The 15,819-nt window shown below is 41.6% G+C and overlaps 1 protein-coding gene across 2 annotated transcripts in view; it reads left to right on the forward strand.

Annotated features, from left to right (window-relative positions):
* The window catches only part of SMOC1 (SPARC related modular calcium binding 1), a 117,943-nt gene that overhangs the window by 93,276 nt on the left and 8,848 nt on the right, over positions 1 to 15,819 (forward strand). For both annotated transcript variants that reach the window (XM_077322616.1, XM_077322617.1), the window contains exons 11-12: positions 7,005 to 7,252; positions 15,690 to 15,740. In XM_077322616.1, coding sequence (XP_077178731.1) covers positions 7,005 to 7,252; positions 15,690 to 15,740 — 299 coding nt within the window. The remainder of the gene's footprint in view (positions 1 to 7,004; positions 7,253 to 15,689; positions 15,741 to 15,819) is intronic.

The following is a 15,819-nucleotide window of genomic DNA, read 5'->3' on the forward strand; positions in this document are numbered from 1 at the left end:
AAATTCCACTATTTAAAATGGCGTTTTTTTGTTCCACAACCAATTTGCTACATAGATCCTGGTGCTGTGTGTTCCTATCAAAAAGGTCCACATAATTGTGGGTGATTTTGGCCCATTTACCCATCCTATGGCTACCCACCAATGAAACCGTATATTAATAAAAGTTACTAAACATGAAAAAGGACAAACACGAAACAAAAAAACTTGAAAGAAAAAATAAAATGAAATGTTTACTATTGTCATTACTATTGTCATATGGACTCCAGGGAATAGTAGAGGACAGGAAGGCCTGGAGGATCATTGTCCATAGGGTTGCAATGGGTTGGACATGACTTCACAATTAACAACAACGTTGCCATTATACAGTTTTAACTGTTTTAACAAGATGTTTTTGTGGTTCTATCAATTATTAAGATGAAGAACCTATGTGGTACAGAGGGAAATAGAATCTTTAATAATTGTACAACCCCTATGCATTTCATATACTCAGTTTAATGCACTTGATTACAGTAACTCTGTGTAAGTGTATATATATGGCAACTGAACCAAAAAGAACTTGAAAGATTCCCCCTGATAAAGCTGTGCATGGAACACATAGGGATTGTACAATTATTTTATAAACTTAGGCAGATTGTGAGTAGGGGGGGCAGGAAGGGATGTGCCCGTGTTTGTCTCTTGTGGCCCTTCCTTGCATACCCAGGGAATTGCTGTTCGCCACTATGGGGTGGTAGGTGAATTCCTTCCAGGCCAGGCTGAATTCTGGAGGGGTTTTTTTTTGGGGGGGAAGGATCATTTGGGCATGAAATTGGGGTCACTGTGGGTAGACAGGTAGTTGTGAGGGGCTGAATTGTGCAGAGGGTTGGACTAGATGACCCTTGGAAGTACCTTCCTATGTTGTTCAACATATTTATAAATGGTCTAGATGAGGGATTAGAGGGGATACTTATCAAATTTGCAGACGATACTAAGCTGGGAGGGGTAGCAAACATAACAGAAGACAGAATTAGAATATTGGATGATCTTGATAGGCTCATGAAGTGAGCTAAACTGAATAAAATGAAATTCAGTAGGGACAAATGTAAAGTTCTTCATTTATGTAGGAAAAACCATAGACACCAATATAGGATGGGGGAGTCTTGTCTTGGCAGTAGTATGTGCGAAAAGGATCTCGGAGTCTTAGTAGACCATACATTGAACATGAGTCAGCAGTGTGATTTGGTGGTTAAAAAGGCAACTGGGATTTGGGGCTGTATCAAAAGGCGTATTGTGTCCAGATCATGGGAGGTGATGGTACCGCTGTACTCTGCTCTAGTTCAGCCTCACTTGGAGTACTGTGTTCAGTTTTGGGCATCACAGTTGAAGAGGGATGTAGACAAACTGGATCATGTCCTGAGGAGAGCAACAAAGATGGTGAGGGGTTTGGAAACCAAGACATTTGAAGAAAGATTGGGGGAGCTTGATATGTTTAGAATCATATAATCATAGAATCATAGAGTTGGAAGGCGCCATACAGGCCATCTAGTCCAACCCCCTAGCCTGGAGAACAATGGAGAGGGGATCTGATAACCATCTTCAAGTATTTAAAAGGCTGCTATATAGAAGATGGAGCAGAGTTGTTCTCTCTTGCCCTGGAGGGATGGACCAGAACCAATGGGGTGAAATTAATTCAAAAGAAATTCCGTCTAAACATCCGGAAGAAGTTCCTGACAGTTAAAGCGGTTTCTCAGTGGAACAGGCTTCCTCGGGAGGTCTTGGGTTCTCCATCTTTGGAATTTGTTAACAGAGGCTGGATAGCCATCTGATGAAGAGGCTGATTCTGTGAAGGTTCAAGGGAGTGGCAGTTTACAGTGGATGAGCGATAGGGATGTGAGTGTTCTACAAAGTGCAGGGGGTGGGACTAGATGACCCAGGAGAGCCCTTTCAACTCTATTAATCTTTGATTCTATGACTCTGATACTAAAGGTTCTATTTCCCTCTGCACCAACTTGTTTCATCATCTTCTTGTTGCCTTGTTGCAGCTTTTAGAGCCAGTATAGTGTAGTGGTTGAGAGTGGTGGACTCTAACCTGGAGAAGCGGGTTTGATTCTCCACTCTTCACATACAGCCAGCTACTTAACCTTGGGCTCTGTCAGCCTCCCCTACCTCACAGGGAGTCTCTTGTGAGGAGAGGAAGGGAAAGGTGTTTGCAAGCCACTTTGGGACTCCTTCAGGTATATATATATACAAAGCCCCAGCTCTTCTTCTTTTAATTTGTATTCTTCATCTTCCCTCTCTCTTTCTTTTCTTCTCTTGAAAGTGGGACTGGAAACTGTCACTCCACAGCAAGTTTTAACATGTTTTCAATTGTTCAAAGATGTTCCCTTGGCAGACAGTAAGCTTCTGATACCCCTGCCAGATAATTTATACCTACAATAACTGGCGTTTCTAAAGAGTTTAAAGCTGAGATTGTTGCAGCCAACTTTTTAAAAAGATTATTGTATGGATGATACTTTCAGAGATAATAGTGCTACTTAGCATATGCATAACACTTCATGTTCATTATCTGAGACAAGCAGGCTGTGCAGGATTAATTAACGTAAACAATTCAACTCAAGGCTAACAATAAAGCACCAAAAAAAACAACAACAAAACAAGCATCTCAGCAGGATCTAGAAGTGCAGATTCAGTCCTGCCATTATCAAACCAAAGATCATTTTAAAATGTGCACTAAAAGTCCAAAATGTTGGAGATTCATGCCTGGGTCTATTCTCTCATACTCTTCTAAAGAGCAGTTCATAAAAGGAAGGGGGAACCATAGGATATGGTGAAAACTGTTATATCCCCATGTGCTTTTCCCAATGTAAATTTCATGGAAATATGTGTGAGCTACTAGGGGAAATAGTGCCCCCTTTGGGCTGTGTTATATTTCAAAAATGATTAGGAGGGGAAAGCAGTGAGGATGTGCACTCTCTACTCCCCCAAAGAGCATTAAGATTTAGCAGCCAAAATCTGCTCATGGACCAAGGAGATAAAACTGACATTGACCAAGGTCATGGCCTTTTTGTCTCTGGCCCATCCTACTTCCTGAAGAGACCGGGGCCCTACAGGTACTCAAACAATTCCAGAGGGCCTAGAAAATGCTGCTCTTCCACCAGGCCTTTGATTGAGGCCAAAAGAATAATATCTGGGCCAATCCAAGCTCTATGCAACCCTCAAAGGGACAACTTTTTAAAAGAGGTGATTTTTATGATTTTATTGGTGTAAAAATGTTTTATTACGACATTTAAATATTTTAAATTTTGTTGTCAACAGTCCTGAGCCAGCCAGGGAAGGGCAGTCTAGAAATAAAATATTTTAAAATGGCACTTTTCACATTTGATTTCAGAAAAGGATTAAATACTGCTATTTGGGCCCCACAATACTATTTCTGGATATATTTCTTCCAGAATTATTTGAGCTCCATTATTCTCTAATAGGGACATTTTCAGAGGGGGGCTGAAGTGTGTGTTTTTCAACACTATTACACCAACATTGCAGGAGATCTGGTGCTGCCTGTCCACTAACGACCCTCCTCCATGTTCCAAGTAAATTGGCCATAGAGCCAAGTTCAACCGGCTACTGAACATGGTGTGTCCAGCCATCTTACTTGTCTCTGTTGTTTCCCACTGGAGAGAAAAAATCAAAAAAGCCAACAACCAAATGCATATAAGAGCAACCCCTCTTAAATAGCCTCTCAGTGCAAAGAGAACCAACAAGCTCAAGAGAACCAATGCCAAATTAGAGAATCCCAGCAGACCATGGACGATATGGCAAGTAAACAATTCAACTCAACACAACCAATGTCAAATCTGAGAAGCCTAGCAGAACCCAGGGCCAATGTGGCAGGTCCAGCAGAATTAACACCTCTTCCCTCCCACTCCTCTAAAGAGGATTTACTACACTATCACAGCATGCCCCTGACTCATTTTTAGATGCTTTTGTGGGATCTGCTTGTGCTTGTTTTAAACTGAGATACTTATCTACTTTCCAAACATCTCTTGCTCCAGTAATATTTGTGGGTTTATTTTCTTTATAGAAATGGCAAGAACAATATTTTTGTATTGTATTGAGCTTTCGTGTACATGCAAATATATCTGAAGAAGCATGCTTGCACATGAAAGCTCATACCTTCAATAAAACTCTTGATCTTAAGGGTGCCCCTGGACTCAAACTGTGATCCAAGTTTTCAATCTACTCTATTGCATTTGGGGAGAGTTCAAACAGAAAAGAGCTGTTTTTTATACCCTGTTTTTCACTACCCGAAGGAGTGCCAAAACATCTTACAATCATCTTCCCTTCCTCTCCCCACAACAGACACCCTGTGAGGTTGGTGGAGCTGAGAAAGTTCTAACAGAACTGCTCTGTAAGAATAGCTCTAGCAGGACTGTGACTAGCCTAAGGTCACCCAGCTGGCTGCATGGGGAGGAGCAGAGAATCAACTCCAGTTCTCCAGATTAGAGTTTGCCACTCTCTAATCACTACACAGCTGCTATGTTTGGTCACAAAGAGAGGGATTAGTTCAGTCCTAGTCATGCCCTTGCACAGGATTTTAAAAGTGGCCTGTGTGGCTATGATACATTCCAAAACCTTCGTGAAATTTCTTAATTAGTTCTTTCTCACTTTTTCTTGAATTTTCAAACTCCTTTTCTACCTCCTACCTTTGTTAATAGGTTTTCGTTGTAGTATTTCTTTTATTTAATCTTTTGAGGGGAGTTAAACCCCTAACTCCCCCCTTCCTTGTGTGGCCTTGGTCCAATCAATTTGGCATATTTTTATTCTTCTCCTCCTCCTCCCAAGTGCTCAGGGCAGCAGCACATACATTTCTCCTCTCCTTTATTTCACACATCTTTTTGTGAGGTAAAGGTAAAGGTAAAGGTATCCCCTGTGCAAGCACCGAGTCATGTCGGACCCTTGGGGTGACGCCCTCTAGCGTTTTCATGGCAGACTCAATACGGGGTGGTTTGCCAGTGCCTTCCCCAGTCATTACCGTTTACCCCCCAGCAAGCTGGGTACTCATTTTACCGACCTCGGAAGGATGGAAGGCTGAGTCAACCTTGAGCCGGCTGCTGGGATTGAACTCCCAACCTCATGGGCAAAGCTTTCAGGCGGCTGCCTTACCACTCTGCGCCACAAGAGGCTCTTTTTGTGAGGTAGATGAAGCTAAAACAGAGAGGAGCTGGCCCAGGGTCACCCAGTGAGCTTCCATGGCAGAGTGGGGGTGTCCTTTAGAGCAGGGGTAGTCAACCTTTGGTCCTCCAGATGTTCATGGACTACAATTCCCACAAATGCTGGCAGGGGCTCGTGGGAATTGTAGTCCATGAACATATGGAGGACCATAGGGTGACTACCCCTGCTTTAGAGCATCTTCTAAGTTATTCCAAAATTGGACCAGAATTGACCAAAGGTTGTCCTGTCGTGCAGCAGATGGAACCCAGAATCCATGGCTCCCAGGTCAGCACTTTTAATAGCCTAGGCCCCATATCTCACTGTGTTCTGTGGACATATTGTGCTACCCCAGCAATAGGGAGATAACAGCCTGGCTTCTGCCAAGTTTTTCCTGAAATGATGACTTAAGGTAAACAATGACCTGAGGAGGGGAGAGATGATGCTGTCCCTAGCATGTATAAATTACTAATTGCCCTCCTTCCTGTGAGTTATTTCCCAGTTTTGATGCGGTCAAGAGAAGGAGACTCCAGAGACTTCTGAAGGTGTTTCTGAATGTATGGTGTGCTTTCTTGGTGATGGTGGTTTTCCTTGTGTTCTTTCTCTCTCAGGGTAAATTTACTACACCTTTTCTGCAAGAGCAGCAGTCTTGAGGGCCTTTCATGTGGCTGGTGTTAGTGGTGTCATGTAGGCAAATAGTATCCTAGAAAGTGGCTGACTCGGTGTTATCTTTTTCTCTCCCTTTTCCTGAAGGATTTGGCTGAGACTAATATGGAAGTTTTATTCTATAAAATGCTGACTTACATCAACAATAGAACAAAAATTACATCAGTACAAGAACAAACTCATCTTAAATCAGTTGTACAGAAAGCTGGGATATGAAACCAAGTCATATTTCCAGTTAATTTTGCATTGTTCATTAATATAGCATTTTATGAAAGAAATATTTGTATCTTGTACAGTTGAACCTTGTGTTTAGACACACTGTGTTTTTGGAGAAATAGGTATTTTTATCTTGATGGATCTACAGTGGCACAACTGAAGCAACTGTTGTGTCTTAATATGTTGCTGCTAGTTTATTATTTATACAATTTGATATTGACTGTCTTAAGTAGTATTCCAGGTTGTATTCCACTCAAGATGTTTGAACGAGTACTTTGCACTGGATCCATTTCATAATCACTTGTGATTCCTGCTTACTGTGTATGATTTTGTGTATCTTATGTTATTTTTATGGTGTTGCATTAGCAAGCATGCACAAGGGGGTTGTTCAAGGTATACCTAACCCACAGTCTTATCTTAGTGAGTCAACCCTTCCAGGTTTTTAAATGTACAAGGAGTATCCTATGAGGATCTGTCTGATGGAGTGTAAATGCATTTATCTGGACATAATTCTATTTCACATATACTTTTTGGGGGAAAACTTTTAAGAATAAAATCTTATAAGATAGTACATATTTCCAACTACCTAGTGGTATACATGAGACACCATTTTCCCCACCATTCTTTGGACTTCACAGTCCTTCCAGGTTCACCTCTCCACTGCCACAAACCTTTCAACCTCCCCATCGTGTTTACTAGGTATCATCTATCTGCTTAGGTGTGCATCTGATGGCTTTTAAAGGCAGAGTTGTACATTCTAAACAAGTGCTTCCAGATGCCTGCGGAAGGGGCTGCTCCAGGTGATTCCAAAAGAACATTTATCCCTCCAAGCAGGCATCTAGTATTGTGGAACCTAAAGAATCCTTCAAATGCGTGTCAAGTGTTTGGTCTGCTCAGCAGTGTTCTGGAGTCCCATGAGGGTCTTTGTGCTGTGTTTCAAGGTTTTCAGAGCCGGATCCCAGCCACACATTGGAGGAACGGGTGGTGCACTGGTACTTCAGTCAGCTGGACAACAATAGCAGCAGTGACATCAGCAAGAGGGAGATGAAGCCATTGAAGCGCTATGTCAAGAAGAAAGCCAAACCTAAGAAATGTGCACGACGCTTCACAGACTATTGTGACATCAACAAGGACAAGTCTATTTCACTACAGGAACTGAAGGGCTGCTTGGGTGTTGGTAAAGAAGGAGGTGGGTCACCTTTCGTTAGCAAAACTAAAACTCACACTTATGATGCTATGGAAAGCCATCCATATAGAAACATGCATATGAACACATTTATTTATTGGTTTGTTTGTTTGTTTTCCCTTGCAGCTCGGGGCGGTTTACAAAATGGCTCAATATACATAGCTCCAGTGTACAGATGAGATACAAATGCTTCAAAAGTTAAATTAAATAGATTGTGATGATTAAAACATTTAATTGTTAACCATTTAACCATTTGAACATGTAGCCTTAATTTAATTTAACAGATTGTCAGGTTAAGTTTGACTGGGGGGGGGGGCTCTAGGGGTCCCAGCAGACGTTAGCAGCTCATTGGCCCCAACCAAAAGCCGAGCAGAAGAGATCCATTTTGCGTGCTCACTTTCCGAGCTCATTCCACCAGGTATGGGCCAGGACAGAGTTGAGGCCAGACATGATTTCTTGGAGCCAGGGATCACCAGCCAGTTGGAATTGGTTGAGCATAGTGCTCTTTGGGGGATATGACATTGAAGTTGCCTAATTCTGAGGTAGACCATTGCCCCATCTAGCTCAGTGCTTACATTGCCCCATCTAGCTCAGTGCTTACTCTGAAGAAGATGAAGAGCTGTTTTTTGGTTTTTTTTTGTCTTCTGGTTTTTACTACCCAAAGGAGTCTCAAAGTGGCTTACAATCACCAATCCTTCCTCTCTCCACATCAGACGCCCCTGTGAGTAGGTGGGGCTGAGAGAGCTCTGAGAGAAACTGTGACTAGCCCAAGGTTACCCAGCTGGCTGCACATGGAGGAGTGAGGAATCAAATCCACTTCTCCATGGCACCTAACTGGCTTTCTGGCTCTGTAAGATTTCAGTCAACAGTCTTCCCTAACAGTCTCCTACCTGAGACTGAATCTGTCAGGAAATTGAACCTGGGACTTTCTGAATACAAGGCAGGTGCTCTGCCACTGACCCAAGGCAAACCCAACCCTTCTGGTTTAATACAATAGCTTAAATGAACCACTTGTTTTGCTTTTTCTGCCGTTCCTTTGTTCCCTGATTGAAGGCGGTACACTGTGATGTGGTCTAGATGGCCTTTTTGATCTCTTATGACTGTATGATGCTTTTCCAAGTGGCCCTTAAATCAAAACTTGCACTTTCTGCTTCTGCATGAAAAATATATGTTAGACTAGAGACAGGAAACACTATTTTAAGTGAGTTGAAAGTGGCCTTCGGGAGACATTGCTGAACATTGTGTCCCATTGTTGCTTCAGATGAATTCCCCCCCCCAAAAAAAACCTTCCAAATCTGTTTACCAAAAGCAAGAGTAGAATGAGTATCTACACCATGAGCATAGATTCAAGTGGGTAGCCGTGTTGATTTGTCTGAAGCAACAAAATCAGAGTCCAGTGGCACCTTTAAGGCCACCAAAGATTCATTCCAGGCATGAGCTTTCAAGCCTGACGAAGAGTGCTTGCACTTGAAAGCGCATGCCTGGAATAAATCTTTGTTGGTCTATGAGCAGTTATAATATAATATAATATAAATATAATATTATTATTCAAATTATCTTGAAAAGACATTTTGCCCATCTTTAGTACAAATGTATAGAAAGTTCAAAGATAGTTGTTTCATTTCCTGCCCTGAATGAAGAGCATTTACAGTGGACACATGGCAGAGTCCAGCCATATTAGAGCATCTTTCAGCCCATTGTAGTGATGCACCCTTTTGGTTTCTGACCTGTGAAACACTGGCCATTTTGAATCAGTTGTACCATGTTTCTTATCAATTGATGTCAGTGCATGATTCACAACTGCATTTAAGCCTTCCTGCAGTTTATATTGCATGTGCGATTTGGGAATCTGTAGGCATGATATCTTATGTAGTATAATGATGGTAGGTCAAAGTTCTTTGCCGTAGACCAGGCTTTCGTGAAACCCTGGGTTTTTGTGAAACTCTAGAGTTTCTTGACAGCCCCGAAAGTGTTTCCTGAATGGGTGGGAGTTAATTAATTGTTTATATATTTTTTAAATTTGTTAAATATTTATTAGGTGATATGATCATATAAGAGAGCCTCTTGTGGCGCAGAGTGGTAAGGCAGCAACATGCTGTCTGAAGCTGTCTGCATATGAGGTTGGGAGTTTGATCCCAGCAGCCGGCTCAAGGTTGACTCAGCCTTCCATCCTTCCAAGGTCGGTAAAATGAGTACCCAGCTTGCTGCTGGGGGGTAAATGGTAATGACTGGGGAAGGCACTGGCAAACCACCCCGTATTGAGTCTGCCATGAAAACGCTAGAGGGCGTCACCCCAAGGGTCAGACATGATCCAGTGCTTGCACAGGGGATACCTTTATCTTTATGATCATATATGGTCATGTCAACCCTCCACTCCCAAAATGGCCAATGATGGGCCTGGAGAGGGTGGGAAAGGGAGAGTCCCTGAGTGGGTATGTCTACGGCTATGCTTCCTAACCATGATCGCACAACTTCTGGGTGTTCTCAAAGCCTGAGGAATGTTTCAGGTAAAATGGTAAAAACATTGACAAAACATAAGCAGATCCCAGGCCCATCCAATACTCCAAAGCCAGGTTGACTGTACAATTAATGAACTCTTGGTTGCTAGCAATATAATGAGGCTGCATGAATGACATCAGCATTCACTTTTCCCTGTGTAAACAGGGCATATATACCAGTTGGTTGTGTTTTACCATTGTTAATCTTCAAACATATGAAACTGTACCAACTTGTACAATAGTATCTAGTTCAGTATTGTCTCCTGTGATAAGCAATTGCTGCAGGGGGGAGGGGGTGGGACTGTTCAGATAGAACAAAAAGGGGGAAATGCCAGGGGATAGATGACATAATATACGAAGTCCCTACACGTTTCGCTGTACAGGCCTCGTCAAGGGGAGTCAACATTCACCTAGTGTTGGAAAGGGAGAGGGCAGCCTTTCTCAACTTTTTTACTGTGCAGAAACATTCTTCAGGTTTCAAGAAACCCCAGAAATGTTGCAATTGTGCAGAATATGGTTGGGAAGCATAGCCATGTATACATCCACCTGGGGCCCCTCCCTTTCCCACCTCCTCCAGGCCCATCATTGGCCATTTGGTCATATCACTCAATAAATGTTTAACAAATTAACTCCCACCCATTCAGGAAACCCATTCCAGTATCATCAAGTATCATCAAAACCCTGGTTGAGAAATCCTGTCTTGGGGACTTTGCATAATACATCAGTCATCTTTCACCTGGCATTTTTCCTTTTTGTTCTTTTGGCACATTGCTAGGGGCAGCTCAATTTTTCTTCATCCTTGGGTTTCAGGTAGAGAAGGGTCTTCCCAGTATGCTTCCATGATTCTTTAGAAATCTGAAACTCTTTGTACACAACACATGCTTTACCACTAGTCACTGGTTCCTAACCTGCATTCAAAATCTCGTATAAAAGGACTGATTCCTATAAGTTCCTGTAATGTAGTGCACATCTTCTGAACAGGCTCTTCTTCAGAAGCAAGGTGGAGGGACTATGAAGGACAGATTTTACCATGCCGATGCTGCCTCTATAGAATTTCCTCCCGGTGGGGGTACATCCAGCATCAAGCTTAGCAGGTTTTAGATGCTAGGCTAAAGTGTTCCTTCTCACCTAAGTGTTTAATTGAAGGTGGTTTTCATTTTGTGTGTGAGAGGGAGGCAGGCAGGCAGGCAGACATCATAGGCTAAGATTTTTAACTGACTTGTTTATTGCTATTGGCCTGTTAATCGCTATAACATTTGTTTTATTTCTATTAAGTTGCACACTTGTGTTTTTAAAAAGTATTTTGAATTGCTTCACAAAGAGTGTGGAATTCAATAAATAAACACAAGAAGCAAACACCAGATAGCCTTGCCAACTCCAGACTAGAAAATCCTTGAAGAATTTGGGTTGGAACCTGGGCAGGGTGAGACTTGGAGCAGAGAAGGACCTCAAAAGATTAGAATGCCAAGATAATACCAAGATAGAATAGGTAACTAGGTAAAGAGTTTCAAGAAGAGCTAGAAAGAGCTTTGGACTGGAAGCTTGTCAGGATTCAGAAGCTAAGCAACATTCATACCCGGAAGGGCAGTAACAGGATTACTAGACTAGAAGACAGATGCATTCTCCTGTTTGTGTAGGAGCATCCAGAGGAGACTGTGTGTGGCTTTTCTAGTCCCTCTGCCCTTGAAATATATTTCTTTTTTAACACTGAACATACATATCAACCAAACTAGTTGGGAGGATTTCTTTGAGTCTTCTTTTCAAAGCCAGAATGATATTCAGGGTGGCAAGAAGTTCAACAAACTGAGGATATATTTTTTTTAGCATTGCCTGGAATCAAGTCCTGTGCAGACTGTGCTGCAATTAGTAGGACTTTAATTCATATATTGACCTGTATGCATAATGGAGAGGGAAGAGTTCTTCCCCTAGCTGTGGGATTCTCTTGGTTGTTTCAGCTGAAGCAGATCTATTGCATGGTAGAGAGAGGTAAGAGGGGCTTATATTTGATCCAGAGTACATGATCTGCTTCACAAATGGCAGACCCTCACCCTGTACAGTTAGGCACACCTAAGCCCCTTGAATTGAGTTGGCTTAAGAGTACCTCGCTCTGCATATTATAGGGCTATTAAAATCTTAACCATGTCCCTTCAAGCTGTTCAGGGTCACTGATGGTTAGCAACCAGTTTTCAGTGTTTAGCTAAGTTTGCCAAAAACATGTCCAGAAAAATACACAATTAGTAACAGTCACCCTGAACCTTTTTACCTTCCTGCTGAGATGAACGTACAAAATAGTTTTTAACAGCCTGGACAGTTGGTTCTCAAAAAGTTTAGTTTGTGAAAGAGAAAGATCTAAGAGTCCTTTAACAAGGAAGAAGAAATAAGGCAAATATAGCCAGGCATTCCTGGTGTGCTTTGCTGTAAATATGGACTTTTAAGGAAACTGTGCTAGACTTCCCATTTCTACAACTTTCCTTACAGTTATAAAGGAAACCCAATGATACTACATGGCAAAATAGAGAATCATCCCCAGCTGATACAGAAGCCTTTTCTATAAAAAGTAAAGGTATCCCCTGTGCAAGCACCGGGTCATGTCTGACCCTTGGGGTGACGCCCTCTAGCGTTTTCATGGCAGACTCAATACGGGGTGGTTTGCCAGTGCCTTCCCCAGTCATTACCGTTTACCCCCCAGCAAGCTGGGTACTCATTTTACCGACCTCGGAAGGATGGAAGGCTGAGTCAACCTTGAGCCGGCTGCTGGGATCGAACTCCCAGCCTCATGGGCACAGCTTTCAGACTGCATGTCTGCTGCCTTACCACTCTGTGCCACAAAAGTCTCTTGCCTTTTCTATATGGATTACTTAAAGGAGTTATTTTGTTGTAGAGACATGCCTTTCTTCTTATATCTCAGCAACAAAAGGACGAGACTTTCTTCTTTAAAAATGAAAGCTGAAAATTCAGAGGACTTGATAAACAGATTGCTATAACAATGCTCAATCGCAAAATTTATTTATTTATAATTTGATTTTTATCCTGCCCCTCCCCACAAGTGGGCTCGGGGCAGTTTCCAACAATTAAAAATAAAAACATAAGTAAAACATATCAAAAACACAGTTCAGCTTATCCATTTCCCTCCACCACCTTTCTGTATCATGCAAAATTGATCAGACTAATTTATAACAAAAACTTTAAAAGGGCCTGTGGTGTGGTGGGGAGTGCCAGGAGACTGGACCTGGAAAATTGTGGTGAGCCCTGTTACCCCTGGGCTGCATCAGCAGCTGCAGCAGCAAGGGGAAAGCCTAGTGGCAAACCCTAAGGCCATATCTACACAGGTGACCTGACCTGAGTGCAATGCTTTTAAAAGGTGGGTTTTTTCTGCTTCCCCACAGCATCATGGTGCATTCATGCACCTTGGAAAATTTTTTGGTCTTTTCTCTGATCCTCTTCAAACTATTTTGCTTGAAAGTATTGGGAAATATCTCAGTAAAGCTTGGATCATTGATGTGTGGGTGAGAAGATGTGGATTTTCTTTCCCACATGGAAGCCATTCCCTGACTTTGTCCCCACGATAGCCATTTCCTCCCCCCCCCACACACACACATACACACTAAGGGATTTTTTAAATAAAATTAGGCACTAGAATATAGCTATATCAATTGACTGCTGTAACAATAGGTGTAGCAAGTTCTCAGAATTCTCAATTTTTATTTTAAAAATTGTAAATTTCTTATGTGTTTTCCCTTCACAGCGGAAGGAGTTGGAGATGTTTAAAAAAAACAGAGAACCTGTTACACCTATAGTTAAAAATAGTATATTGTTATGACTGTCTTCTCCCGAATGTTTCTGCTTGGGAATTAAGATCACAGTGAAAGGCCCTCCTGACTGTCTCACCAATCAAAGGAGCTCATCTCATGGGCACACGAGAGAGCGCCTTTGTGGTGGTACCTCCACGACTATGGAGCAACCTTCCCCAGAGAAGCATACCTGCCCCCCTCACTGTCAGTCTCCTGGAGGCAGTTGAAGACAGTTTTATTTAGAGCTCCATTTGACAAATTTACTTTTTTTTTTTTGGCAGTCCTAATTGGGATTTTATTGTTTTATGCCCACTGTGGTACATCAAGTATTTTTCATAATCATTGTTTTATTTCCATCGCAAGCCATCTTTATTCATTCATTCATTCATTCATTCATTCATTCATTCATTCATTCATTCATTTTATTGGTTGATTTATGTAGTGCCACTTTCAGATTTACTGTCTCAGGGTGGTGAACAACATATTCAGTCACATAGTAATAAAATGATACATTTGATTAACAGTAAAAACAGAACATTGCACTTGACTTCTGCAAAGAAGAAATGTAGCTCAGAGCTATTTTAAATAAATAAATGTAACAAATGATGCTATACTAGTGCTGTTTTTTTAATTTAAAATATTGCAAAAGCCCTTGTGGCCCGTCGTAGGGGGTCGTCAGCCATTCCCAGGAGACTAGGGCAGAGAAACTGCAGGAATCTACAATGTGGGAATCCTATTGCTGGTGCCATTTATGTGCAGTCAGACCACCAATGAGGGAAATAAGAAAATCAGTCCCTGCGTGGAAGTGTACTAATTCAGGGGGAAAGTAGAAGGAAGAATGAAGTCTGGCAGTTTTTAAATAAAATTATAATAATTTTAGCCGTAAAAATAGATAAAACTTTCTGGTTTTGATAAATTACAGGCATGCTGTAACTTTTTTGTTTGCCTCTCTTGGATTTAGATTTCTTCTGCAGCTTTAATATCATCAGTATTATATCAAAGTAGCTGCCGCAGCTTCAGCCCTTACATCTGTGGGATTGTAGTTTGGTCAGAAGCTGAGAATTTCTTTTCAGTGATCCCTAACCCTCTCATAGAACTACAGGTCCTAGGACTGGTGTAGAGCAGGTTTGTTTTTTAGACTATTTGGCAAATAGGCGTCATGTAATGGGTTCATCATTGTATTCAGGGCTCCTGGAAAAAACACAGGCTTCAATTTTATGCAGGCTTTCTTGAGAATGTGGACCTGGTGAGACTTACTCCTGGGTAAACATGCAAAGGACTGGGGTGTAGTTGGTGTTGCACTATATGAAAGCCCCACGTACAGACCACTTGTTTGAAGCATACCACTGTCTAACACAGGCATTCTGCATTCTCCACAAAGACTGATTGACTGAGTGCCCAGAAGACTCTAAGAGAATATATTTGCTGTTGTGGCAGGATTAGCACCATCTGGTGGGCACTTTGAGATGTCAGACTGCAAAATGAAGACAATTATTTTTCAGCCAAAGATGTTTTCAGACATTACAGCTTTGCCAATGCACTCATACATAAAGGTTATTCTAGGTATGCATGGCTGTCATTTTGTAGGAATAGGGCAATGCATCTATTTTGTAGCTCTTGTAAGCAGCATTAGAACCCCATATTTTTTAAGGTACGAAGTTGGAAAATTTAAGTTTGGCTCCATTCACATAAAATGGTGACGGCAAGTGTTGAGAGACCAGGCTGCCAGGATGGTAACCTCTGAAAAGGGTTTTGGTTGCTGAGCAATTCCAAATACAGCCACAGGCATTTAAAAAATCTCCTCTTAGTAGGCAGAATACTTAAAAATGCAGATTAATATGGCTCAAACAAAACATCTTCATTCAAGGGAATATAAACTCAGAGCTCCTGCTTACTCACAACTGCACTTGTTGAGATTGTTGTCATAATTGACAGTTTTGCAGCAAATTGATAAATTAATAGATTAAGTTAATAGATTAAGTTTACAAATAGTATCTTCCGACTGTATTTGCTGAAGAGTACAGAATAAATTTCATTAAATCTACTGAGAATTTCCAAACCAAATATCCTTCCCCTTTATACATCATTGATCTGCAGCTTTCATCATACACAGAATTAAGTGAATATAAGAATACTCCTTATTTCTTGCAGGCAGCATTGGAGCTTTTCCCCATGGAAAAAGACAAGGTGTTAATCCTTTCAGTAAGTAGCATCTGCAACCCATCTCTCCTCTTCCTCCTCCTTTTTTCTTGACAATCATCTCCACATTGTGAGGCTATTA

This window comes from Paroedura picta, chromosome 2 (assembly GCF_049243985.1).
Source record: "Paroedura picta isolate Pp20150507F chromosome 2, Ppicta_v3.0, whole genome shotgun sequence".
NCBI lineage: Eukaryota > Metazoa > Chordata > Lepidosauria > Squamata > Gekkonidae > Paroedura > Paroedura picta.